We start from the raw sequence: 27,435 nt of genomic DNA, 5'->3' as shown, positions 1-27,435 counted from the left end.
TGTTAATACCTCTTGAGATTGCAGATACATTGCAAACTACACTATTTAGATGCAAGTTTCAACAACTTGCTTTTGTTTCCTCACTGTGAACTGGCTGGGAATCACAATGGGAAGCTTTGGGGTCTTTTTCTTTATTGGTCTTCTAGACATCAGTCATCTTTTCCTTTTCAGCTAGTTACCAAATGTTGGCATACTTACGAGACTCTTCCAAGGCACTGTACAGAAACTGGAACAAGACTTTAACACATTAAAGCAAAATATTATGAGCCTCATTTGCTACTGGAGGACTAAGGAAGTAAGATGACCCAAACCACAATATTCAGAGAGCTGTGTCACTGATTTGACTTGACTGCTCTTCCCTTCTGTTTCTCTATACTCGCCTGACTGAAGCAGAAACCCTACTTTGTGAGTAGCAGATACAGCGGCTATTGAAATGCAGTGGTCTATCCCTATTTCATTGCTTGAGGACATCTATATGAAACATGTCCTGGTACTACTGAGAGCTGAGTACAGGTTTTAAGCTAGATGCAAGGCTTCCAGAGCGCCTGCTTTGAAACTGCCCGTTCTCAATCTACCCTTATCTTTATGCATGGGTTACACACATGCATTTAGGAGAGGAAGCCTTCTGCCCTGTGGTCATGCCACACAGGAAAATAATCTGAGGCTCTCTTCTCCCCGCTGTTTTTTCAAGTAGTTTTTCTGTGTTCAGTTGAAGTTGTTGGTTAAGGTACACAGCATATCCTGCTGCCCCAGAATCCACTAGAACCAGAAATGCATTTGAAAACAAACAAAACAGAAAAGGATGATTATTAACAATGTGGCAATATGACAACAGAAAGTGAATGGTGCCAGCAATTTATGTGCGCCCACTCCCGACACTGGGAATATTAGACTTCCAGCTTGAAATAATTACTTTCTCTTGGGGTTCAGGAAGAAGAAAGTGTTGTCTTTGGGATTTATCCTGCCTGTTACAAAGCAAGAAAGAAAATATATTATATGCGGCTAACGTACAGGTTTTGAATTGTGCTGTCATATGCTGAACAAGAAAGATTTTACCTTACACTTTTCTCCACCTTAACTGGCTTTCTTAATGAACCACATTATTCCCTGTCACCTTTGTTTTCTTGTATTGCTGATTCCCAGGCAAGTGTTTTCACAGTCTTCTGCCTCTTCGGTAGATTGTTTTCGTGGTGGATGGCCACTGTCTGTCAGCCCAACGAGTGTGCAGGAAGTGCAGAGAGAGTCGCTGGGCAAAGCCGCACTTGACATTTCAGTCCGATTCGTTACTTGATCTTGGCACAGTAAAGCTTCTACCTCTTCATCTTTTAATGGAAAAACTCGAAGTTCCCACAGCCCAGACTGAAAGCAATTGGAAGTGTAGGAGTGAGGGTGGAAAAAGAGGAAAGAGATGGGGAAAAGGGACGTCAGAACTGATGAGCTATGTGCAGAATGGTCTGCTATCAAGTAACAAATGAGTTCCTGTCTTTACAATGTTTGCAGGGCTCTTCACATAAAGAATACAACACTGCTGGGCACCAGCTGTCAGTGTAAGCTGGCTTCATATGGTTTTGAACTAGTAATAGAGCTACAGTTGAACAGGCACAGTATGGGGGGGTGGGGGGAAGCTCTTTTTCATGATGCGAGACCATCAGGATACCTGACCCTGTCTGGAACCCTGGCCAACATCTCTGAATAAAGATCCAGTATCCCTTAATTCAGGCCTGCCATGTTGCCTCAAAAACACGTCATGTGTACTGAGCAACGACATTTTTATCTGGGGCTTCATTCATAAATCTCAGCAATCTGGTTTCTAAGGTTTCTAAACAGGAGCACGATGTTCATGAATCAGGGTGTCAGCCTGAGCTGCTGATCAGTGAGACAGAAGCGTATGTTCAGGCTCTTTGTTTTAGGTTAGAGACAGTGGTCGCTAAAGACCTAACCAAACCTGGAAGCTATTGGAAGCACCCACCTTTGCTTCCTGGTTCTCCCTGCAGAGTTGTGCAGTCCCTGAACAAACAGAGTTGGGGGCCTCTGAAGTCAGGTTGGGCACAGGCTCAGCAGTGCAGTGCAGCGAGGCGCAGGAGCTGCTGTCCTTCTGCGCTGAATCTTGGCTGTGTCGCCCGTCAGCACTTCTGCTGTAAGACCTAGTGCAGGGTAAGAGATGAGAGTCTTAAGAGCTATTCCCTGCCCTCTCACATTGCCAGGAACAGTTTAGATTCTTCTCAGAATGTTCAGTTTCTCCATACATGCTACCTACATTCTACTCAAATCAAAAGAGCAGATGAAAACACACAACAAAGCGTGCTGTGTGGAGGAGCTAAGTGGATAAAACAGGTCTGGAACAGGCACGCTCTGCCTGCATACAGCTGGTGGCTGCTCCCGTTCCTGCGCCTTGCTCCACACACTCACCAGAACTGAAACTTTGGACCACAAAAGTCAGGGAGCTGTGGGCTGTTCCCACTCGGGAGAACATGGCATCGCTGGCAGGAGCCTGCTGAATCCAAACTGCACTGTCAGCAGACTGTGCCAGCGTTAACTCCAGAGGAAACAGCAGGTCTTTGGACTCCCCATCTCTCCTCTGGACCACCTCCAAATCAGCCAAAATAATTTAATAAGATTAAAAATGTTGACCTTGCCCTTAATGCAACTTTGAACTAGATCTAAAATACTGGCACACATCTTAAATGCCAGGTGAAGCCTGACCTTGCTCACATCAGTGGCGGTTTTACTTCTGAATTCAAATAGCACTAAGATTTCATTAAGAAGTTTATAGATTCAAAATCAAGGGTACATGCAGAACTTGGATTTTTCAGTACACTTTTGACATTTTTATGTTCAAAATTGCTTAAAACAGATTTCCTTAATACCATTTAGCTCTAATTTTATCCTGCATTAAAACCCCCTCCTATCTCTCCATATTTATTCATAGCGTCATGGCCCACTGTCAGCCAAGAGTAGACACAAGCATACATTAAATAGCAGAAAAACTTATCCCAGCGTTTATAGGATGCTTTTTGTCCTGGCAGATTCTGAAGCAATTTAAGGGAATCATTTTCCCTGAGCCAAACTGCAGATACAGCTTTATAATGTTTGTTCTTATACACACTACTTTTTGCAAGGCTTTTAGGGGTTATATGTAATTCTGCTGAGTTTTGCACCAGACAGCAAGCCTGTAGGCATTAACCATTTTCACACAACGACTTTTTCAAGCCTGGCACAGCCCAGGACCCTTCAGTAACGGTCTGAATGCAGTGCACTTTCATCTAAGGGGAGTGAAGAAAGGCTCATGTTGGTGGCTAAAGTTGTAATAACTGGGAGTGGTACAAGCTGGCAAAGATGTGTGCTCAGGATGGGAGTAGATTTTTATTCACTTCACTAACATGCTGCATTTCTGTGTGTACCCGTGCTTCAGAACTGCCTTTCCTTTCCAGGCACGACACCAAACACAGCCAGCACTGGCCCTGAGGAGTTAACTGATGAAAAGTGCCCTCATTTTCAAATGTTTCTGTGACAGCATTTCTGAAACTGCTGAGCCAACAGCCAACACCAGTGGTTCAATAGGAACCCTCTGATCAAAGTCAATACACCTGCCTGCTATTCCTCCTGGGCCAGCGGCTCTGCTCCCACAGCGACCACCTTGCTCTCTCTCTTTCTTCATACTTGCTGTGGCGTAAGGCAAACACTTCATCTGACAGATCTTCTATCTGTAACAAAACACAGAGATAGCTGCTGCCATAATGATGAACACAGAAACACAGACAGCTAATATATACAGCTCTGCAGAGGTCTGTTCACCAAACAAGAGGAGGTAACACAATCCATGCTTGCAGTAAAAAAGGCACATCAAAACACATGCATTCAGCTTACACTCACTACAGCTCTAGTATATGGGATGCTGTCACTTTCACTTTATTTCTTTACATGTCTGTGGTTGATTTGAATGGATATATAAATTATACCCCCCATGCAACTAACACATTTTTCTCTATGGTGAGAGGCAGAAAATGAAGAGGACAAGTATTCATTTGCAAATCAGGGCAGTATTAAAAGCACACAATAAAGACAAGGAAAAATTGCAGGAGTTTCCAGAGACTGCTCTAGGAGGAGGCTGGGAGGCAGCAGGATTTGCCAGGTGCTCTTTAAGCACAGAGAAACAGGTCTGAGATCACCAAGGATGTTGATAGCTCCACACGGAGAGGAACTCAGCAAACCTGAGGTGCTGCATTTTAAGCAGAAAATGCTTTCTGCTCTGAACGGACTATTTCTTAGCAGATGATTTGCATGACCCCGGTACAAGCTTAAAACTTGCCCTAATGCGAGTACTTTTATCTGCTCGTAGTCAGACAAGAGCCAGTTTTTTAGGTAAAACTCCTCAGATGCAGCTATGGCATCTGACCTTCCCCTGGAAAGAACCATCTTTGGTTTGCTGTTGGCAGCACACCAGGAAGCTGCTCAGACCTGGCTGGGCCAGGAGCACTTTGCTGCCCTTCCCCCTCACTCCCCACATGGCAGAGTGAGCTCTTGGCTGGACCCCTCCAGCACAGCTCAGAGATACTTCAAAGTGCTCCAAACCATTCCAGGTCTTCAAAGTTCACCTAAAAAGCTGAGGCTGGCAAGAGCATACGAGTGCTGCAGCCTTGGATTTGATGCCAGCCGCTCCTGACTCAAAAAAGCAGAGGAATTCTAGGAAAGAACAATTCCTGGTCATAGGAGCTGTGCAGCCGCACTGCCAGATCAGTCCTAGGCAAGAACTGTACCAATAATCTGGGGGGTCATGGAAAATAAACTCCATTTCTTCTATAAAGCAAAATCCCCTGTGGTGTTACACAAGTAACACCATTTATCTTCCAACTGAGACTACTAAAATACAGAACCAAATGCTGAGTCCTCCCTGCAGTGCCAGACAGCACCATACAATGCAGGATACACTGTCAGCTGGAAGTACTCCACTCCAAACAACTAACAGCCCTGAGGTTTTCTGCAGAAGCCGTTCTTTGTATCAAGTCTTGCAGCACTAAGGTGGTTTATGACTATTATGAGCACAAACCCAAAGCATTATAATGCATTTATAGTGCTATAAACTATCTGGTAGTGGCACTCGGATTGCTAGGCAGCTGGTCACAAACTACAGCACCACAATGAAATCTAATGGGATCAATGAAAAGGATCCCAAAGGCCTCAGCGTGATCTGAACGGGCCACAAGACCTGCTAGCTACAACTGTAGTTGCTTGGTTCCTCCTCAGCCCAGCACTCAGCAGGGACCTTTCAGGCCTGCTTTGTTTGCCCACCTCATGACTGCTTTCTGAAGAGGCCTCACTGCTGTTATTTATTTATGTTAAACACAAAACACTTTGTTAGTTGCTGGTTTCCTTTCATGCAAGTCAACAGTCAACTTAATGGGTTTCCTCCTCTCTCTGGAATTCACCAGCTCTGCCACTTGGATGCCATCAGCATGGGGCTGCATCTCAGTTCTGACTCTGACTTTCCAAGGTCAATGGTATATAGCGTGAAAGTGAGAATTTTATAAACTACAAAAGTGCTATTCCCTCAGGGAAAATTCAGGATTTTTCCTTGTGCTCAGATTTACTTTGAAGTGGAAACAAAAGACAATTTTGAAAGAAAAACTTAAGACTTTGAAAATACTTTTTTTAGCAAATTGCCAGAACTTTTCATGCTGGGAAACATCATTTTTAACATGTTTCCGTTTGAAAATCAAAGTCCACATTCCTCTCCAAGAGAAGAGTTTTGAAAAATACAGATATAAGCCTCACTGTTCCTTTTCCATAGCTGGTGATAGCAGATTTAACTACTTGTTTATTTAGTAACACTTCAGATATTTCCACCACCACCTCTGGGTTCATTTAAAGTTGCTAAAACTGGCGAATTTTTATTTCCCCTCACTAAGGTTAGTTTAAAAAGGACAAAAGAACTGTCATTCCCCAGTGGATGGAGCTGTCAGGGATGTTGAGAGAAAAGACTATTAGGAAGGCCTGTTTGTGAGGCATGTCTAATGATTTCACTTGGAGAAAAAGACTTAAAGCAAACTAAGATTTGGATCCCCACATCACATCTAGTTAAGCTACAAGACACTGCATTAATGTTGAATAGCACCAGGAATATTTCTGAAACGTTCTCAAAACAACAAAGTCTGTGTTTCAGTCTTTGGCTTCCCGGGAAACACTGACTCATAAGCCATGAAACACTTAATGCAAAACTAATTACACCCAGAATTATTCCAAAGGATTTGTCACGACTAAAACAACTACAAAATAAACTTGAATGTTACTTTACAACTGTGCCTCGATGGAATCTTTAACCTGGACAAAGCAAATTAAAACCAAAATAAACCAGGAAAACCCATGCCACACCCTCTCCTGCCTTAAAGCAACAACAGACTGCAAATTCATACTTGCAAACCAGGAAACTCAAATGCTCTATTTCCAAAACCTAAGTATTTTTAGGGCAAGAAACAGAGCAGATGTAGGTAGTAGATTAACTGTTGCATTGCCCAACTGTTAAGTCTGCCCTTGTTAGGAAAAATTTCCAGAAACAAAAATTAGGCACTCAAAAAAGGGAAGCTTTTTGTACTCAAAGGGACAGCAAATAGGCCTGATTTTCAGCAAGCGCCGAGTTCCCATCCTTGGAAGTGTGGCTCCTTAGAAGATGACAAATTTGGGACCCACCAGTTTTTGTAACTTGTGGAAACTCTGTGTGCAAGTCTATTGTACAGGTGCTTGCATTGAAAGCCTTTAAATGAAGAAGAAAGAGAAGGGAAAGGGCAGGAGGGGAAGATACCAAGTGGAAGAAATTTGTAACTGCTGGTTGACACAAGGACAACTCCAAAAGTTTTAATTTTAGCCATGAGAAGATAGGCAGAGAAGAAACTATCATACAATACCTCCACAGGCTACTATGCAGTAGAAAGCAAAGAAAGAGCTTACTTTATATAAAAGCAGAAAGTACATTTTACTCTCTCTTGTCCTTCATGGATGATCTACAGAAGCTTGCTTTGATTTCAGTACAAGGAACAATTTCGAGAGTGTCAGAGTGTGAGAGCAGAAAATTCAAGAAGGTAATGCTGCTGCTTCCTCATGTCTTTTTTCAAGCTTAATCAGTAACAAATCTAACTCAGCCTAAAACCTAAATCAAGGAAGTGGAAGAATTATATTCGGGCAACCACCTTTATCCAGTCCTTTGAAAAACATCCAAACCAATTAACACAATCCCAAAAGAAAGGGGAGAAACTGGCAAAGGATGATTTAGACAAACAGATCTTTAGCATTTTTCTCTTGTCTGACATCTCTCTCATTCCACCCAGCAGCCGACAGACAATACAGAAGCAGTGGACCACAGCAGGAGGCAAAGCTGCTTTATTGTTAAACTCAAGTTATTTCCTGGCCAAAGGATGAATCATACAGGATCAGCTAGTCACGCCAAAGACAAATGCACAGGGAGGGCTACTAAATGAGCGATTAGCCCATGAGCTTCACAGAGAGACACCTTGAAGTCCCTCCAGCAACATACACTAGAAGTATGTGAGATGACATCTGCATGGGACCTGAAACCTAGACAAGAAATCCACTGAGTCCTCCAAGCAAGTCCCTTGAAACCCTGAAGGCAAATCACTAAGCGAAAGTACTGAACAGCAGGTTCTCAAGGGACAGCGCACCCTTGCTGCCTTATTAGATACTCTCTAAATGGTTTAATTAAATATCCTTGCAGGAGAGTTCTCCTGTGTATGTAGTTTGACCTTCTCACTGCAAAAGAAGGTCAGACATGTTTCCTGCTAGCAGACATGGTACCAAATCAAAAGGCGGTGGTGGAGGTGACATAAATCTGACCGCCAGAATTTCTTAAGTGCACTCATGCAGGGACAGGGACAGAGTAAGTTTTTCTCTTCCTCTTGACCAAAGAGTGCGGTGCCAAACGAGTGCAACTGCACCAGGGAGGGAGCTGAGAGCACAATGCTCTTGAAAGGAAGAAGTTCTTCCCTGTGAGGGTGCTGAGGCGCTGGCACAGGGTGCCCAGAGAAGCTGTGGCTGCCCCATCCCTGGCAGTGTTCAAGGCCAGGTTGGACACAGGGGCTTGGAGCAACCTGCTCTAGTGGAAGGTGTCCCTGCACGTGGCAGGGGGTTGGAACTGGATCAGCTTTAAGGTCCCTTCCAACCCAAACCATTCTATGATGATGATGAAGGTACAAATACAAGTCCTACAGTTACAAGAGTTGATAGTGGCCTGTAGCAGAGACTGGAGGGAGACAGAAATGTCTAAAGGACAGCAAAACTGGCAGGTTTATGGAAAAGGAGCCACAAAAAAGATTAGAAGGACAGAAAACAAGCCTAGAGAGCAGACCTGCTGGTATGTTCACACTGGGGTTAGGAAATGCCTCAAACCCCTCATTAGGGGAGAAAGGGACCCCCAGCTGCAAAGTCCAGGAGCATTCCCTGGAAGAAGGAGGTAGATTCTTATGTCTGGAGGAAGAAACAGTAGCACTCGATGTGCAAACTTAGCTCAAGAGGCAAGCAGGAAATGCTGAAGGTTACATTGTTCCTGACAACACAGAAAGAAGTTTGCTCCCAACTAGAGCGTTGCAGAAGAAAACTGAGGAAAACCTGCTGGGCCCATGGGCAATATGCTGAATTACCTTCTGAAGAGCAGCATGCCATGGGAACTCACCGTGAAAGAGTGAGATGAGAGAGGAGGACAGACATTATAGTACAGGTAGCCCAGAAGAGACCCAGCATCACAGCGCTTGGGAGCAGAGGAGGTAGAGGCCTGAGCAAAAGGCCCCTTTGGGAGCACTGACTGTGCCAACAGCAAGGGACAGAGGAGCCAAACAAATAAGTGAACAATGATTATGAACAAATATACTCACATTCCTGTCATCCACCTTAGGGTCAAGTAGGTTGGGACAAGATTCATTTTCACAGTCTGGTACTTTAAACTTTATTTTTGAAACTGGAAACTTACCAGGATTTGCATGAAGTCACTGACTTTGAAAAATGTATCTCAATTAATTAACAACTGGTGATTTAATTAAAATACAGCTTACCTCTTCTTCATCTGTAGGAGAGCTTTCTAAAGGTTGAAATTCAACAACTCTCCAGCTAGAAGTGAGACAAGGAAAGTCAAATTAATTAACCTGAACACTGCTTCATTAGTGCAGCAGTAGGGATGACTCTTCTGTTTCTATTGTTAGTTACTAGTTCTTCACCACTGCTTGTGCTTCAAAATTCTTTCAAATAAAATGATTTCAAAGATAGAGTCCTCATAACAGATGCCTAGAATTTAGATTTTCGTTTCCCAACCCAGTATCTACCCTTTCCTTTTCCCAACAGAGCTTTCAAGCTATCCAGTAGTCTTAAGATTTTTAGCTGTAAAGACAATATAAAAGCAAATACAAATTGGAGAGTTAACATATGGAACTGCATTTAGCCATTTGAGGCAATCTGCTAGTAATCCAGCACAGGAGATGAGTTACCTTGCTTTAGCAATCCAAAAAAACCCAATGTGTCTAGAATTATAGGTTTACACTGTATGGAAAAAATTAAGCTTATTCTACTGTATCAAAACTGATAAATTTTACAAATACATGCTGGAACCATTTCTGTTTAATTCACTGAGAACAGTTAACTATGTTCTTATGAACTGTAACACAAAAAAGACAGCAACCTCCATATGACCATTCAGAATATGTCAACCTTATGGTGCATTTAAGTCCACGAATATGACTACAGTCAAGATATAAACCCACTTCTGTTTTTAGCCAGTCTGTGCATCTGCTACCTCCCTGTGTGGATCAGACTATTTCCCTTGTGCTGTCAGCTGCCCAGTCTTCCCACAGCTGCAGTCACACAAATCAAAGTGCATGAGATTAAAAAAACACAAGCCCATGAAAAGATCATCTTAAGACTATAATATTATCTAAGAATCCTGTTCTCACGTTTGTTTTAGTATCTTCTTTGCAACTAAGGAGGTCATGAACAAACCTTGGTGTGAGGATTTCTTTGTACTGTAGTTTCTCCAACTTAGATGGTGCCACCAGCGACATCGGAATAACGATGTTGTCTATGTCATAGGAGCTCTCGCTTCTCAACCTCCTCCTGGAGTTATGCTGTCCAGTATAATCAATACCAGAAGAGATTCATTAGCTCAAGTCATAGAAACTGCATGTTAGCTGAGAAACAACAGAACTGCACAAGGAGAAACACTAACTCAAACACATTTTCTAGAGGCTTAGTGACTTCTGCCCTCGCTCCTCCCCTCGATGGAATCTCAACAAATCTTAAAACAATCTCCAGGATTTAATACTTTGGCATAAATCTTACTGAAATCAGTGACTTTCCTTTCCTTGATTTCAGTTACAGTTAATTCTGAATACTATGAGAACTCTGAAGTTAATGCTGCCTTCTTCATGTGGTTCAGTCTACAGAGGCGACCTTCTATAATCTATCTACTAATCCATAACCCAAGTGATTCTTCAGCATGATAAAATTAAGTATTCTGAAGGAATGAAGCTACACTGAGCAGTGAAGAACAGCCTATATGAAAAGTAGTTTTCTCAAAGAAGTGCAGAAGACACAAACTGCACTTCTTTGCTGTGATCAGAGTAGGATTCCTGGTGGTGGTCTCTGCCCACTAATGCACGGAACCTACCAAGGTCAGAAAGTTCCTCAATTACAGGAGAAAATTTAATTTTAAATCATGATACGTTCTGCATTACAAGAGCTCACTTTTTAGCTGAGCCTTAATGGAAGCAGCCTATTCTAAATGCTCTTTTAGGTGTTTTTTGATGGTGGTCTGCTCAAGCAAGGGAAAAAAGAGGAGCGTGCATTGTCAAAACTATGTGGGGGACACAGATTTAAACCCAGCCCTCCAGGAGCCATCACCAGATTGAAACATGATGACTTACAGAGCACCAGTAAGCCACTAGGCTTAGCAGAAATCCAGACAGGCTGAAATCCAAGTATTATTATGAAATTGTCAATGAGTTCCAATAAAACAATCTGTATTTCTGCAGGAACTTCACTGAACCACAGCTCTGCTGCTCCTCAGCAAACTTATATACCCAACAGTCTGCCTGTAGTTCTGCTCAAAAGGTTTTAAATAGTGAAGCTAAGAGTTAACAAATTCTGCAACTATATTTGCACCATGAGGCCATTTTATGTAGCTGTACCCAAGACAAAAGGGTCACAAGAGCCTTTGTGCAAAATTTGGAACATAAATCACAGTGTATTTAATGTAACTTGGAAAAGAAAGAGATGCCCATAAACTACACTTACACTCTAGTTATACGATCTACAAAATTCCTGTACAAGAAAGTACCTGTTTTAGGAATACTCAATCTGGAATAAATTACTTAACATAATCCACTTAGTTCATTGTAAAAATGCTCTGTACTGTAATTTAACACTAAATTAGATGGAAAAGGCACGTGGTTTTGGATTATTAATTTGCACAGCTCTCTGCTGATACTTCAGTTAAGACAGTGATACACTTTTGCTTTACCTGTGATGAAGTGCTGGGAGAGGGCTTAGACATCGCATTGACATTGGTCGTGGCAGCAAAACTGCTGTGGGATTCGGGTTCTGCGTGTTGAAAGGAGAATGTCTCAAACCTTGTGTTATGTTCTCCTGTCACAAAAAATAGTAATAAAAAAAAAGGCATACTGGGTATTGTCTATTAGACTAAAGATATTTTTCCATACAGTAATAGTAAAGTCATTTCTAGAAGCCCACAGCTAACCACTTACAATTTACCAAATACTAAAAAAAGCCATCTAAATAAACACTTGCTACTCATCCTGTCTTGTTGTTCCACAAAACTCATCCCTTTCCCTCTACAAAGGATTTCTTGTGGAACCAGCTTCATATGGGCAAATCCTGCTGCTCTTTTTCAGGAGCTGCCATAGACTACACACACAGCAAAAGCAATCAGACTCAAGAGACCCAGTGCTCCCTAAGGGCGCTTCCCTAGCTGGGGTGTCCCAGTTTACTGAGCCCTAGATGACAGTTTCTTCCTTGAGAAATGATAGAAGAAAACTTGCAGCAAGGGTGAAAAACAATACCAGTTTCTAGATCTCCGTGTGTGGTTTCTTCTAGTAGTGGTCTATTGTTCCAGACAAACTGTTATTCTTATTTACTCTTACTCGGTCCCAGTGTAAACAGCATTTAGGGTGATTCAGAATTTAACCACCTGTGTTCTGCTTTCCCTCTACCTTAGCTTCCAGTAAGAAAAGAAAACTCAGATTTATTCTACTGACTAATAAAAAGAATCAATGAATTCCAACACGGAAAAAGAGGTAAGACTGATCCTAAAGATGGTATTGCTCAGGCTAGGTCAAGGACATGAACTCTCATCTCCCAGGCAGCTCTGCAACTCCCTGGCACACAGCTTTTATTTTTGGCCTTGTTCATCAGGCTGACCTTCCCCGTGGATAATTTCTCCTAGACAGAGCCCAAATTAGGAATAAATATGTAGTACTATACCCGTAGCACTAATAAGCTAGAACTGCTGCTGCTACTCACAAATACATCACATAGCAGTTTTTTGGCACTGGGAAACTTATCCTCATGATAAAAGATTGCTTTGTTTTCTGTTCCATTAACTCAAAGAACTAAATACTATTGGCAAAAGACTAATTGTAACTTCAAAAGGTTTATAGCAAGCAGTTTTCTCTCTTACTAGTGCACCCAAGTAACTCCAATTGTTGATCTCAGTGTGCATGACAGTACACTTAAGGAAATGTTAAACACCTAAAGCTGAGACAGTTTTCAGTGTGTCCAAAACCACCTTTTACTCTCTCCTATACCTTTTTATTGATGGGGGGGGGGTTTGTTTGGTTGGTTGTGGTTTAGTTTGGTTTTGGTTTGTTTTTTTTCAGTTAAATCATCTCTGCAGTAATTCCTGTGTCTCCACCTCGACTGCAAGATCACACTAGCAGTTTTACCTGGATATGCACCAGAAGTGATCTTTTCCACAATGTTAACTATCATTTATACCTTTCAATTCTTTCTTAGGGGAAATTTTAAACTAACTTAGTTTGTCCTCTTCCTCAATGATTTATTTTCTTCAAGTGGCTTGTGAGGAATTTTGGCAAAAGTTTTCCACATAAATGAATCTCTAAGGTTTTACATTCTAATAGCCTAGAGAGGTAAGGTGGTATTCACCTTTACAATGATATGCTGAATTTTTTGTCCCCAAAATATCATACTATCCTACAGAACTTTCAGGACAATTTCAATTAATTTACCATGTGCTGAAGCAAAGATTCAATGGCTCAAAATATAAAGATAACAAGGGTGAAAATGCTAATTATAAGTACTGGCTACCCCCAAGTTGTCTTTACAGTCTGGAAGGAAACTAGAACCACAAATGACAGTACCCAACAAATAAAACGTAGCTGACCAAAGATGCCAGGAATAGTACATGTTTGGTTGGGCACATGATTTAACAGATAACTTTGCAATTCAGTCTGTTTCACTGACTACTGTAAAAAATCCCTTTCATATTAAAAGCAAAACCACCCAGTATTAGAAAAACACAATTGGGCTGTCGAGCAGTTTCCTTCAAGAGTATTCCAAAATAAAACGCAGAAGCTTGTCTCCTTTTATAATATACACTCAAGAAGAAAGAGGAGGATTACTATGCTTTAGAACAGCAAATTCTTTTCACAGTGTCCTAAGTCCATTTATTCACTGCCATAAAGTTTTGTAACAATATCCTTTTTAGAGACAACTTAATTTTAAGTCTCAAAGCTCATTAATAACAAATTCATCTATACAGTAGATATTATAAAAGTAGTGCTTCTTACCTACTGCTGTCTCACTGAGATGCCTTTTCTTTCTGCCTTCTGACAACTGGTCAGATGTTCCTGACACTGACTGAGATTTGGAAGTAGACAAACAGCCATCGCTCCATTGCTTGACAGAAACATTATGCTGATTATGGTCTACAACAGAAAAAGCATGTATCAACTTCAAAATTTGTTTTCCACGGGTGCTATTTACAGGCAATCTCAACTGCTCAACTGTTTATAATGGAAAAAAACCCCAGACTTCTGATATAAATCCACCTACAACCTCACCAGTTACCTTCTCTGATAACGTGCTTCATGGCAAGTTTATGAATTGAACATCTTCAGGGCAGAAAGTACTGGCCAATGAATGAAGCACAGTCTTGTAAATATTAAAAATATTTTGCACTACATACCGTTGTCTGTAGATGCTTTAACTTCCCCTCCCAAAGATGAGTTATCAACAGGTTTTCCTTTGATGTCATCCTTCTTTAATAATGTTTCAAAGTATATGTGAAGAGGAATATCTAATAAAAAAGAAAAATCCAAATGGAATGGGGTCTGTCTGTCAGAAAGATGGCAACCTGTGAGTCAATAAATTATGCATCATTGCTGAAGGTCTAGGAATCAATTTACACCACACACACTATGATCTATGAGCAGTATCACTGCCTTGAGTTCTTCAACTCATGTAGAATGGCAGTGCCCAGTGACTCCTGCAAGGACTGATCACTTGGATATATGGCAGCAATATCTTCATACTGTCAAGCTGAAGACAATATATGAAAACGTGTCCTGAAAACTAGTGAGAAAAAAGGAAAACTCAATGACAATACTCCAAAAAACCCAGCCAGACGTTTGAAAGAAGTGATTTTTGGATGAGTAAAAAAGAAAATTTCAGGCAAGGTAATTCTCAGCAGGATACTTATTGCAGGAGTGCAATCTGCCATTATAGGCAAAGACCTGTTCTCTTTCTTACCAATTACCTAAGCACTGTACAAGATAATCTCCAGTAACTGCCCGAAGGTAAGAACACAAGATTCCCTCTTTTTATTAACCTGAAGCAAGGGTTACGCCAGGGTAAAACCAAATTCATTTTACCTGTGAAGCCACACTGCCATACGTGCTGACCAAGGCAGTATGCTTAAGTGGTTCCAAGCTCTTTATCACCAAGAGCTCCTAAGGCCTTTGAGACAACTCAAGATCAAGGTAGGATTCAAACTTAAGGACTATTCTTGAACACATCCCAGTGCATTTAGTAGATTAACAGCACTTATTTTTTGGTGTTCAAAGTTCAAGTAAGAAAGAGCAAGATTGTGTAACGTCTGGAATAAACTATGTCCATACCTGCAATTACTCCAATATTAAGAAGGTCAAAGTAAAACTTAATACTTTTGGAAACTGTTACTGCTGGGAGCCTAGAGGTAACTTCAAGGTACATTCCTTCTTTCCCTCTCTGGCAAAGACTACAGCAGGGCAAAGTAATTCATTTCCTGAGAGAGTTCTAACCCAGAATTTGTCTGCAAAACATCTCAAGTGGCAAGGAATTTACCCACTGCTGTAAGGCAGGAAGGCTTAAGAAAAAGAAGTCTCTATCTGAAAAGCCTTTCCGGAAACAAAATTACAAGAAAAAAAAAAAGAAACTAAGTAGAAAGCATTATGTCAATGTAAGAAGCAGGTTTGACAACTATTACATTCAGAATGAGCAGAGGACTGAAAGCAGAGCCAAAGGGTGGGCATTAAACTGCTTTTATTTACATACAACCTTAGCCTCGTGCGCCTTTAGGACATGCCAGGGAAGAAACTCTCAACATATTCTTCTAACTAAAAAGAACAATTTATTTCAATTTGATATGGATTTAACTAGATGCTTTTCCACAAGTCCCCATGGTTTTTGCTGTTTCCTATTCTACTTCTGAGTAAAACATAAAGAAGGTCTAAAAGGTTTATCAGTCGCAACAGTTAAGAAACAAAACATTTCTCCTGTTGTTTTTTGTGAGTACACTAGTGAGCCAGTCCCACTACACTGTATTTAGTAGGCTGCCTGCAAATCATGATTCTCCTTTGAAAGGGAAAAACATTTATCCACAAGAATTCTTTCATTTGAAGGAAAATGACAAATAGACTAGTGGTCTTCCTGAGGAGACAGAGACAGAAAAGTACACAAAGCATAGAGTGGAGAATGAACCTAGCCTCCCTCAAAACCAAGGTCTGCATCTGAGCAGGAGATTGTAGATCCAGCACTTTTTTCCTGTCTCAACTATTATTAGCAAGGCTCAGGCTCCTCGAAAACAGAATAAATATTCCTCAAAATGAAAGATGTTCTTGGTATCGGAATGAAGCTAAAATAACATTTTTCTTCCTCCATCCTGGCAAAGTGACCAACAGTAGCCACAGTGCAATCCAAAGCCTTCCAGTCTTTTTCATTATGATTAATCTTTTTTTAAAGAAAATAAAATGTCAATATTCTTGTTAAACTTCCTAGCTTCCTTTAAAGAGCAGGGTAAGAATGAATTCCAGGGGCATAGCCTTATATGACTATCCTTGAACAGACTTCTGACCCCCCTGGCTCCTGTCCAGCTGGGCTGTCAGAGTCACAGGGTAAGTCATGGAGAGTATGTGTAAAGAAGAGAGACTTAAGAGGTGTTTTTCTCTCCTCTTCACAACAGAGACCTCCTGACCGGGATGTTTGCTGCTGTGCTATTGCAGTGAGTGTTCTGTTTCCCCTGTCTGCTCCTCAAAATAATCTCTTTACCCCACACATGGGATGTAAACGCTTTTAAACGTGCAAGAGTTGAGACCTCCACAGGATTCCATGTCCATACTTTGGTCTTCTCTACTGGCCAGTGACAAATTCCCCAAACCCAAGCCTTACTTTAATCCCTGAATTCCTAATACCAGGCTGCAGCGTTTACACTGTCATTCTGAGAAGACACTGGGTTTGATTAAAGACTCAAACACTTCTATGGAGATCCCGGCATCATGTTCAGGATTATTTTGTTGCAAAGACAACCACCAGAACAGCAGAAATCCAATAGAATGAAACCCTTGTGCAGGTAACAGCATTAAATATGCTACCTTGAAGCCCCAAGAGCTGTCAGGCTGCACCTGCACTAGTTTCAGAGCTGAGTCACAAAGAACATCATCTGCATTGTTGTTCAAGAAGATTAAAGAACCAGTTGACAGCAACCATAAACTTCAAAGATCACCAAAATGACTGACTATCACAAAACACAATTAGAAAACCTAAATAAAGCTTTTTGGACCTAGTCCAAAGGGCCTGAAGTGGAAGTTGCTTATGAAAACAACATAACCAAGGTATGGAAGCGTATTGGCAAAAGCACCATCTAAAGGACTGACTCAATTAGACACACCATGAAACAGCCAAAACCCACCTTTAGCCTGACCAGTCTTTCTTGGTTGTAATCACATTACTGGTATGGGAAACCTAGAAGGTTTGTTTTTCAGATGTCAAGATGAAGTTAAGATTTTCATTTAGTCTAAACTCACATATTTTGCCAGTATGAGGTAAAAGAAGTGTAAGAGAACTAGGTTCTAAAAACCATTGAAAAGTTAGTCCATAAACAATAGAGGTCTCACAAGGACAACCACCCTCTGTTAGAGCTATGGTGTTACTTACCTGCAGGGAATGATAAGACTGGATGGAAGGAGGAGTCCAACTCTTGCACATAATCTAGTATTCTAGATTCTGTGCTGTACTCATTATATGGGAACTGAGTTTTATATGGAAAGGAGACATCTCTAGATGGTAAAGTCTGCAAGGACACACAGAAACAAAGGTTAATTTCTACTTCACTCACTTCCTTCAAATTAGATGAGAAAGAAAAAAAAAAAAAAGAGAAAGAAAAATGTCAATGAGAGACACTCTTCAATATGGGAATGACAAAACTATTCCTACAAACTTCAGATAGTCTAAATATGACTTACCTCCACTTACAGACTATAGTGCACAATACAAGGAACACAGAAAATGAAACTGTTCCCAATCATTATTTTGATATATCCCATGACAAACACCCCATAAAGTTCCATTCCAGAACAATAAGCATGATACAGATACACAAACAAAACTAACACCAGACTAAATACAAGAATATCCTTCATTCATCCCCTTAGTCTTAGCAAGGTTTTCAGTATCTCTAGACAGTTTAAGCTCATACATTTTCATGCAAGAAACAATATTAAACATTCTGAGCATGCTGTGTACTTATACAAAGCAAGGGGGTAAAGTCCTGACCTTGTTATAACTCAAATATCAGATAAGCAGCACAAACAAGAGATACACAGCAATAAATATGGAGAGGGATGCATTGAGGATTGACTAATAGGTAGTAAGAGGAACTACTAGAAAGAGGAGAGCTGCAAAGAAAGATCAATTTAGCTGCTTATTTGCAAGAGTCATTAAAGTGTGGGAAGTAAAATGATGGATTGCATAGAACTGGTAGGTGTGAGGTAGCAGGACATTAAGACAAAAGGCAGGGTGAAACTGGGCAAGATCAGCAGCAGAGTGCAGCCAACATACTGAGCTCTGAAAGACAGGATGACTTTGAACATGGTACTACAGGGCAGTGGTTAACAGAAGTCTTTGCCTCAGAATAAGCTACAAAAGCACTGCAGGGAAATAGTGCTGCTTAAACTACTTTTAGGCTTACTAGATACTAGCAGCAGTAACCCCAAAGATCCTACAAATGGGGAGGGAGGAATGGGGGCAGTGGGGTACTTCAAGGGTCTCAGCCTAACACAGTGCAAACAGCCACATTTATCATCTCCTGGAACAGGATTTTAATGTAAAAAACTGTAAGAATGAATATAACAGTCGTTGCCTTGATTGTCTTATGACTTTTTATGGAATGAAAGGAAAACATGTAGCAGTTCCATTGGAGGCAAGGTGATGAAACAAACACTGCTTGTATTTTCAGTATTTCTGCTTTCCAAATCCAAGAAACCTCTTCAGCTGCTTCCTCCTGCCTGAAATATTCCAGGCTGTATTCTAGCAGTGCCACTCATGTGTTAGTGATGCAGTGATAATATCCACCACATAAAATCCCCCTCCACTTACTGAAATCAGTCCTCTCAGGTGGCATCAGTATTCACAACTCACACTAGCTCAGAAAATACTCCATTAAAATGTTCGCCTGTCCATCTCTTTCCTTCTTCCCAACTGACAAATTCCCTATGCTGGTATTGAATTGCAGGAAATAATAAGATCAAGTAAGCATGTTATGATGCTGGAGCAGAGAAGACCCTGTGGTGGTGGTGTTCTTGTATTTCACTTCTCCCCAGCCCCCTAGTAAACATTAACAGTCCCAAATCCACCTTGATCTCCATACACAGGTGTATGCACGAGGACTTCCAACCTCATTTGGAAGGAATTCTTTTCTAGTCCAGGGCTCCTTTAAATCTATGTTCTTTTATTTTCCTGTGACAGACATACGGGACTCTTCATCTGTTAAAATTTAAACATCCATAAAGCGTTGACAGAACTGGGACCTGTGTTTGGAAACACTAGAGGAATAAATGCTAAAGCGAATTTAATGTTTCCCATTATATGGACCATTAAACTAAAGCTTAAAGGTAGTTGCTCTACCTTCAATGCAATAAGAGCTTGCTTTTCAAAACTGCAGAAAAGAAAATTTCCTCTTGATATTTTGGTGTTAGAAATAAACTATTTACTGAATCTCCACTATTTAAGCTGCAACTGCACTCCTCCTGCTGCCATGTGTCTTTTTTACAGAAATGAATCCACATTACAGCAAATGATAAATCTGTCGTTCTATAAAAAGATATCCCCAAACACTAATCAGCAAAATTACCTCCAAAATACATACATAGCACCAACACAAGCGACATCCATCCAGTCCTTTAGTCCCTGACTCGCTTCCTCTTGCTTTAATTGCCTTTAGTCCCGAACACACTTAGACCCTAGCTTAAAGCCAAGCCTACTCAACAACATGCATACGTAGTCAAATAACCTTCACAGTGTCAGTCTATTTTAAACAATACTTAAAGCCATTTGCCAATATTGATAAATGCAAAATCCTTTTCCTCATCTTGTCTGTGGTGGAAGTTGCAAAACCTTCTGCCTGAATTTGTGTCTTTATTTCCTTGATTGCTCTGGCATCAACACCTAAATAATGGAATCTGTCATTAGGTGAGTTTGTAATTCAAAAGAAAATAAGGACTTCTATAGAAGCAAGAGTCATTTTATTCAAATGCCTGTGAAGTTACTAGAAAAGAGCTAAAAACTCTGGCAGTGCCTGTGTTCCCAGCTACCGGATCTGGTTTATATTTCTGATGGAGTAGTTTTCCATTGGAAAACGCTGAATTAGTGAAATCATGATGTTTGTCAGGAATGTCGATTTAATCAAGCCTTGATGAGAACATTTCAGAAGCCCTTCATTCTGGAATGAAAGCATGCTGCTCAAAGAAAGTGCTTCAACCTTATTGAACCAAAACTGAAGAATTGTTTATTGGGAAACTAAACTCTCCTCCCTTCCAATTCAGTGCAGAACACAGCCTACAACCCAACTGGCTTTTACAGAAGTTAGTTATTGATGTTGTAACACAACAACAAAAAAAAAATCCACCAAAACTCAACTGAAAACAGCCCCAGAAATATATCCATTCAGCCACAGCAATGACAAGTGGTTTCATGAAAGCCACGGTGCTCAGCTTTTAGAAGACAGACCTCTACAGCAAGCCTGACCACAACTCCAACCTTTCCAAAAGCAAGGAAGATTACTACACTCTTCTAATTTTTTCCCCTGCTGTACCCCTTGTACATTGCCTGAAACATTTTTCTTCATTATTGAAATATAAAGCCTCATGCTTCCTGAGCTCAAGTAGATAGGAAGAACAGCATTACATTAAATCGATTCTATCACTGTATTTTAGAGGAAATCAGAAGTGTGCCAGCTTTAAATCTCCAATTAAAATAGCAGTTCTGGTTTAAACTGCCTAAGGATTGGTGTCACCAACAGAATCTAGTTTTCTTGAGTATTACGAATTTTCATCTTGGATTTTTTTCCCGTTTTACAGGGTCACACAAAATATAGTGAGTAATTTATTTTGATAGTCAAAACAATTCTTGCCCTTGCTTGTGATAAATTGATGCATTAGAAAGGGCACAACTGGCTCAAGCCTCTATTCTAGAAGGGTCAGAAGGCTGACCATTACTGAACACTAAAGGTTGAGTCTATGAAGCTGCTGTAATGGAGAAGAAAAGCGTTTCATGCTCCCAGTTAAAACGCTGAAGTGAATACTCATTTCATGGTTACAGCTATTGACCATTAAAACTCCTACCATTTCTGGAAACATGCCTGAGTGTAACAGTACAGGGAGCCATGGTCCAAGTACCCCGATGCGTATGAATGCAGGAAGTTAATGAAGTTAGCTCAACTCTGCTGAATACCTGTCACGTCTGCTTCCCATTACTCTTATAAGCTGAAAAAGGCAAGGAAAAAGCATTTATTCTCCCTAAACAAACACTCAGAACTTCTCAGCAATATCAAAGAGCTCTCCCCCTCAACATTAAAACTGTTCTTCAGTAAATGAGTAGCCAACTAAATTGCAGAGAGTTAATTATGGGATCTAAATGAACCACCAGGTAGGTGGCTGATATCTTCTCTCTGAACACCAAACACACTGCTAAATTGGAATCCTCCAGAAGTGCTATGCACAGCTCAAACCAATAGAGCACCATGTTACCTGCTTGCTTCTGTGCTTCAGCATCTGCCTTAAAGGCAAGCCCATTTCTCCATGACCTCCCTCTTCTGCACACAACGATCTACTCTGCACAAAGTATGTTCCCCTGGCAGAACACAGAGTTAAATAAAATGTCTTATTTCACAAACTATACATCAGGGGTTCCCTAAGCAGGACTTACGAGTGCTTTTGGGAAACATACAATACATGGACAATGGAAGGTTAATCTGAAAGCCCCAAAGACCTTCTCTCTTACCAACAGGTAGTAAGGGAGAAGGCAGGCAAAGCATCTAAGACACCCCTGCGTGGGAAGGTGCAAAACAGATGGTGCTGATGATACATCAGACTCTCCCTTCCTGGTGAAGCTTCTATAGATGTCAAATGGACAGGCCTTTCCCATGCACTTGCCTGCAATCTATATGCAGGTCAGGTCCAGCAAAGCAAGGATATAACCAGATTTGCCTGCCTCTGGCCCCTTTGAAGCTGTCAATAAATGTAAAGTGGTAGATCCTGTGGCAGAGACCGTTTTTTTCCACAAACAGAACTGAGACTTTCACAAAACACTAATGACAACTTACTCAGCATCCAGCTTGTCTCAGTTCAGACTTTTGGTTGGTGTCATAAAGGGAGTGGTAGCTTCTACTGTTCTGGGAGACCACCCACCTCTCGTAAGTACACAGGGAGTTTAGTTTCTTCAATCCTATTATAAGCCAATTGGAGACGGACTTTCACCTGCTCTGTGGGAAGTGTATGCTGGCCTCAACATCCTGAAACAAAGACCTTTTGTGCAACTAGCAAATCAATTGAAAAATCAAGGTTAGTGCCTAATCTTTCACCAGTTAAACCTAAAGAAGGAAATGTTAATCCACAGGGATAACTCTTCAAAAATGCCATGCAGAAATTAAGAGTAGATGTGATCAATAAAACACTGCAGAAATGTCCTAATAAGATGAAGGTGCAGGACTATGAAAGGCATGCTTCAGGTTTCTCATTCTGGGAAAGAAGAATTCTCAGGCTGACTGGCTTGCCATAGCCTCACAAAGGATGGATTTAGTTCCACTGGCAGCATCACAAAGCTAAAGGTATTTTCCCTTCCTTCCTCCCCAGTAGACAACAGTCATGTCACACATTCAAAAGAGCTGAATCTGTAGGTGTATTTCTTTTTTTCCCACTTGGGTTTTGTTGATTTTTATCTAATAGAAGACCTTTTTTAATTTATTTCAAGTGTTAAAATTGTAATTTTATTAATTATTGCTTTCACTTACAAACTTGGGAAACCATAACCAAGGGATTCTGCTCCCCAGACCAGAAGACTGACGTATCTACAGAGGTACATTTTCACTGAAGCAGGACACATCCTCTTCTTGAAACCACTTTGCAGGAGACTTGGCAACACAACATTCCCTGTATTATGGCTTTTAAGGAGACAGCAATGCCAGGAAACTATGCGGAAGCAGGTGGCAGAGCCAATATCCAGGGATACCAAGGAGGTGGGTGACAACCAGTAACTCCTTTCAGTGCAACTAAGAGGAAATCACTATTTCACCGTGTGAAAGGCAAAACTTATAGGTGGCTACTGAGTATTATGGTTGATTATTACTGCTGTAGACAGTGGTGTTTCTTTGAACTTACAGACCAAGGGAGCTAGAGAAAGCAGTAATTGATAACAGCCAAGAAAGAATTCACCTGTATGTCCTTCAACACAGATAAACCACAACTACCTATTATGGGATACAATGGTAGTGGAAATGGGACTGTATTCTAGGAAGTAGGTACTAAATTATTTGTCCCCAGACAAATGTAGCATCTGAGAGAAAACAGGGTACAACTTGCACACTATAGCCAATATCAAGGTTAAGCACCTTGTCTGCACACACACCCCTCTGCCTGTCTCTTGTTCTCCTTCCCTGCTACCTGCAGACCACTTGCAGATAGATACCAGGCATTTGACAAGGAAAATAAAGGCTCTGCATGCTGGAAACTATACAAATTATAGAAGTATGTGTGTATGTGTATACCCTAAAACCTGAAAATAAACATGACTTGGTGGAAGACCCATAGGTATTTACCAAGTGGCATCTACAAAACGCATCACTGACCCTAAGTATGCACTGGGAATGCAACAGGCCACAAAAATCATAGAACCAGCATGAGAACTAGACTGAAGTAAGAAACCCAAACCCTAGAATTTAAATACTTCTCTCCTGTCTATTTTGGAGCCTTCTGGAGCAGCACTAAGGTTTTTCATCCTGCCCCCCTTTTTTTTAAAACCACTAAATGAAAGCAGACACTTTTCTGGTCTCACTTAACTCCTGTTTGAGACTGAAAAGATAAAATGTGGCAATACTCAGCTGCAAGAGTTGGTGACATTATACTGTTTGCTTGTGTATGTAAAATGTGAGCTTTTGTACCTCAATTCCCCACTCCCAGGGTGTTGGCACCTTTGCAAATTTCACTTCCAGTTTTCTCCATGTGTCTCAGTCCACACAACCAACTCTTCCTCCAGCAGGTGGAGATACAAATACAATGAGAATTTTCAGATGAAAACACCCCACTGTGCCCTACAACCCTGCAAGGAAACGGATAGGACCAAACGTGATAGTGCTCAGATCTCACTGCTCTATCGACTCTTACCTTTGTTTCTAGCTGTATAAAGCGTTGGTAGCTTAGAACACTACCCAGCCTCAATGCCATCTCTTGGTGAGGCATGACTTGAAAAGAAAAAAAGGTGAAACTAATGTCATTAGTTCAGATGTTAAATGAGAAACTAACAAAATGTACTGGCAAAACAAACTCCTTGTTACTAAAAAAACCCTGCAGGAAGCCACACAGATAAAACACTAGAAAACCTCAGGGCATATCAGCCAAGCAAATACCTCTCTGAGGGTTTCTGACTAGTAACAACATTTGTCTGCTTTTAAACAAACTTAATAGAACTTTTTCTATCTCACAGGTAATTCTGTTCCTTCAAGGTTAGGCAAAAAATAGCCAGAGATGGAGATACTACATGTTTTCCTTACAGAAAAAGCATTTGCAGAAGCACTCAGACATCTGAGGGGGTTGCAGTTATAAATGCAACAACCACTGGGAAATGATTCAATTGCTGCCTGTGTTTTAAAGCCCTGACATGGATCTGCTACTTACAGACTTTCTTGGATTTCATGTTTTTGATACTCTTGGCCTTCTTTCTTAGTGTTATTACTGTATTAAGGGTGCTCAGGCATTGTAACAGGCTGCCCATGGAAGTGGTGGAATCACTGTCCCTGGAAGCGTTCAAACACCATGCAGACAACACCCTCAGTGCCAGGGGTCAGTGGTGGCCTTGGCAGTGCTGGGGTAATGGTTGGACTTGATGATCTTAAAGACCTTTTCCAACCCAGTTAATTCTATGATTTTATAGGAAGAGACAATAACCCAGAGGTTGTTTGACTTGCCAGCTGTAGCAACGCAAATGAGTGGCAGATCCAGCATTTTGATCCAGCACTCTGACTTCCAACCCCTGCCTGCAAGCACGTGTCCTCCTACTAGACCAGTTTACTACCAGTTTACTCCTTTGTGCTATCCTCGTCACAAGTTTTAACATGCATTCAAAAATCATGGTGAAGAAAGGCACCACTACAATCACATCCTCCAGACTGAAGCACAGACTGAATCCCAGGGTTTCTTGTGCATGTTAATTATTCTGAGGGGTTTGTGCACTGACTCACAATCAAGAAATGGCCTAAGCTCTTCCCAACCTGTTTAGATAACAAAAGAAGAAAGATACAAAACGGATTCCATGGCCAAAAGGTGACTCACAGATCATCTGTGGTACTTAAGTCATTTCAAATGAGGGGACAAGAGGATTTGGCCCCAAAGGATGTTTTAAGTTCCTGAGGATACTGGATGGTGACAGATAAACCAAACACCCTGCATCCTGTTTTATTTATCTGCAGTCTCACTATCTTGTAGATCTATCAGGTCTTCTAGAGTTTCATGGAGTTCTATTTTTTCTTATAGATACTACTGGGTGTAAGCATTATTTTACTAGCAGAGCAGTCCTCTTCAGAAAAGAAATACAGCAGAGGACAATGTAGGGCATCTCTCAACAGGCACTGGAAGGCTACTAGGTCACTAAATACTCAAACTTTTGACAGCACTGTAAATGATGTGGCATGGCAGTAGATAAGAGAAAAAATGTGGCTGCCTTCCCAGTGACCTTATGAACTGACAGATGGGATAGCAGTTCACAGTTTCATACTTTGCTTTTCCTAACATGAATGTTGGGGGGTGGAGAGGAGGATGAGCTTCCCAAATGAATCCAAAGAGATGTGGAGGACAACACTCCGAATGCCACTCAAAGCACAAAGGGTACAATCAGTCATCCCCAAAACCCCAAATTCCTCAAAGCTCTTCCAGCATTTCTTAAACTCCCACACATGCAGTTTGCTGTGATTCTCTGGTCAAAATTCTTTAGTTATTGTCTTGCTCAGATTACTCTGCAGAGCAGCATCACCCATCAGCACTGCCAGGTACTTGCTCATCGGCTGTTTGAACCAGGCACCAGGGGGAAGCTGGTGCAGGAGCTGCGATGTTCAGAAGATTCAATCTTCTCCTCAGGCTTTGGCAAGCTGGTCTCTGTCAACTCCACATCTGCTGCAGGGAGGTTGCAGCAAGTGTGCCCTACCTCCAGCTTGTTCTTGTGCCAGTGACCTTCAAGAAATGGGGGTCCTCACAGACCACTATATAAATATATTAATCTTGATGAAATAGTGGAGAAACTCCTTCTAGAGATGCCACACATTGTCTTAAAAATCCAACTCTTCTGCATCCTGCTAAGAAATAACTCCTTTTTCTGTGAAAGGCTAGAGGAAATCTGCTGGGTTACTGTTGGGAATATAAATGCATTTTCAAAGAAAACGAGGTATCAGTCCCAGAGGCCATTCCCCATTTTGCATCCTTACCCTTAGACATCTGCCTAACGTAGCAGTCAGCCTGAGCTGACAGCCCGTGTTCTTCCATTACGAGCTGAGCAATCTCATCAACAGCTGAGTAACCAAGTGTAGCAAGTGCAGGACTAAGAAAGTGACAGGCCCTGTTAGAATAAGATTTCTTGAATAAAAATGTTGGCTCTTAATTCAAAGACTTGATACCCATTTAGGTTTGATTGCCAGAATGTGCTGAAACGTCCAGACCAATTTTATCACTTTATGCCCCAGCAGGATTCCTGATACTCTGTTTTTAACCAACACTGTGTAAGAGGCTTTGTTCACTGCTTTACCTTAATTCTGAAAACTTTAATTGAGTTTGGCACTTGCACAAAGTCTGAAGCTGAGAGGTCGACTGCTGCCACCACCTCTTATTTTCTCCAAGCAGAATCTATCTGCAGTGCAATGACACAGTTCTCCACATTGCCTCTCGGTTAACTTCCCCATGGAAAGGACATTAGAAAGCAGAGTGGAAACACAGGTTTTTGAGCCAAGAGCTGCAGTAAGCATAAACAGCATTCCCTACAGCAGTCATTTCCACACTGTCTTTGGGACACCATTGCACTTTCAGTACAGAGACACCGGAGGTGGTTTAGCACATGGTAACCCAGCATTAGAAATGCGAGGAGCATGGGGCAGCCAACACAGTTGCACCAGCTCCTATATTTGAAGCCTTAACTAGTAACTTAAAGGCACTTTTTTACTGCAGTCTACAATCAAATGTACACTATAAATTTATCTTTTTAGTCTACAAGTCAAGGCAAACTACTGAGTGTACAAAGCAGCTGAGCTTTATGGCTGGTTGCAGATAAAAATGTAAACACTGCTTTGAACTCCTGCTGCCAGGCTGCAGAAATGCAGTTTCCCTTCACAAGCTTCTGCTGTTACTCTCTGAACTGCACTAACTGGCCCAGCTTTTCAAAAGAGAGAGACATAGGCAGTGCTTG

The 27,435-nt window shown here is 41.2% G+C and overlaps 1 protein-coding gene across 1 annotated transcript in view; it reads right to left on the bottom strand.

The window, feature by feature from the left end:
- Positions 1 to 915: 915 nt before the first annotated feature.
- The window catches only part of KANSL1L (KAT8 regulatory NSL complex subunit 1-like), a 57,687-nt gene continuing 31,167 nt past the window's right edge, over positions 916 to 27,435 (bottom strand). Inside the window, exons 6-14 of the mRNA XM_010021716.1 lie at positions 17,437 to 17,572; positions 14,213 to 14,323; positions 13,815 to 13,952; positions 11,510 to 11,634; positions 9,991 to 10,115; positions 9,054 to 9,108; positions 3,592 to 3,704; positions 1,970 to 2,144; positions 916 to 1,359 (exon numbers count right to left, since the gene is read on the bottom strand). Coding sequence (XP_010020018.1) covers positions 1,111 to 1,359; positions 1,970 to 2,144; positions 3,592 to 3,704; positions 9,054 to 9,108; positions 9,991 to 10,115; positions 11,510 to 11,634; positions 13,815 to 13,952; positions 14,213 to 14,323; positions 17,437 to 17,572 — 1,227 coding nt within the window. The 3' untranslated portion in view covers positions 916 to 1,110. The remainder of the gene's footprint in view (positions 1,360 to 1,969; positions 2,145 to 3,591; positions 3,705 to 9,053; positions 9,109 to 9,990; positions 10,116 to 11,509; positions 11,635 to 13,814; positions 13,953 to 14,212; positions 14,324 to 17,436; positions 17,573 to 27,435) is intronic.

This window comes from Nestor notabilis, unplaced genomic scaffold (assembly GCF_000696875.1).
Source record: "Nestor notabilis isolate BGI_N333 unplaced genomic scaffold, ASM69687v1 scaffold3309, whole genome shotgun sequence".
NCBI classification, from domain to species: domain Eukaryota; kingdom Metazoa; phylum Chordata; class Aves; order Psittaciformes; family Psittacidae; genus Nestor; species Nestor notabilis.
The sequence above is the reverse complement of the archived record's forward strand: the minus strand, read 5'-3'. Positions and strand labels throughout refer to the sequence as shown.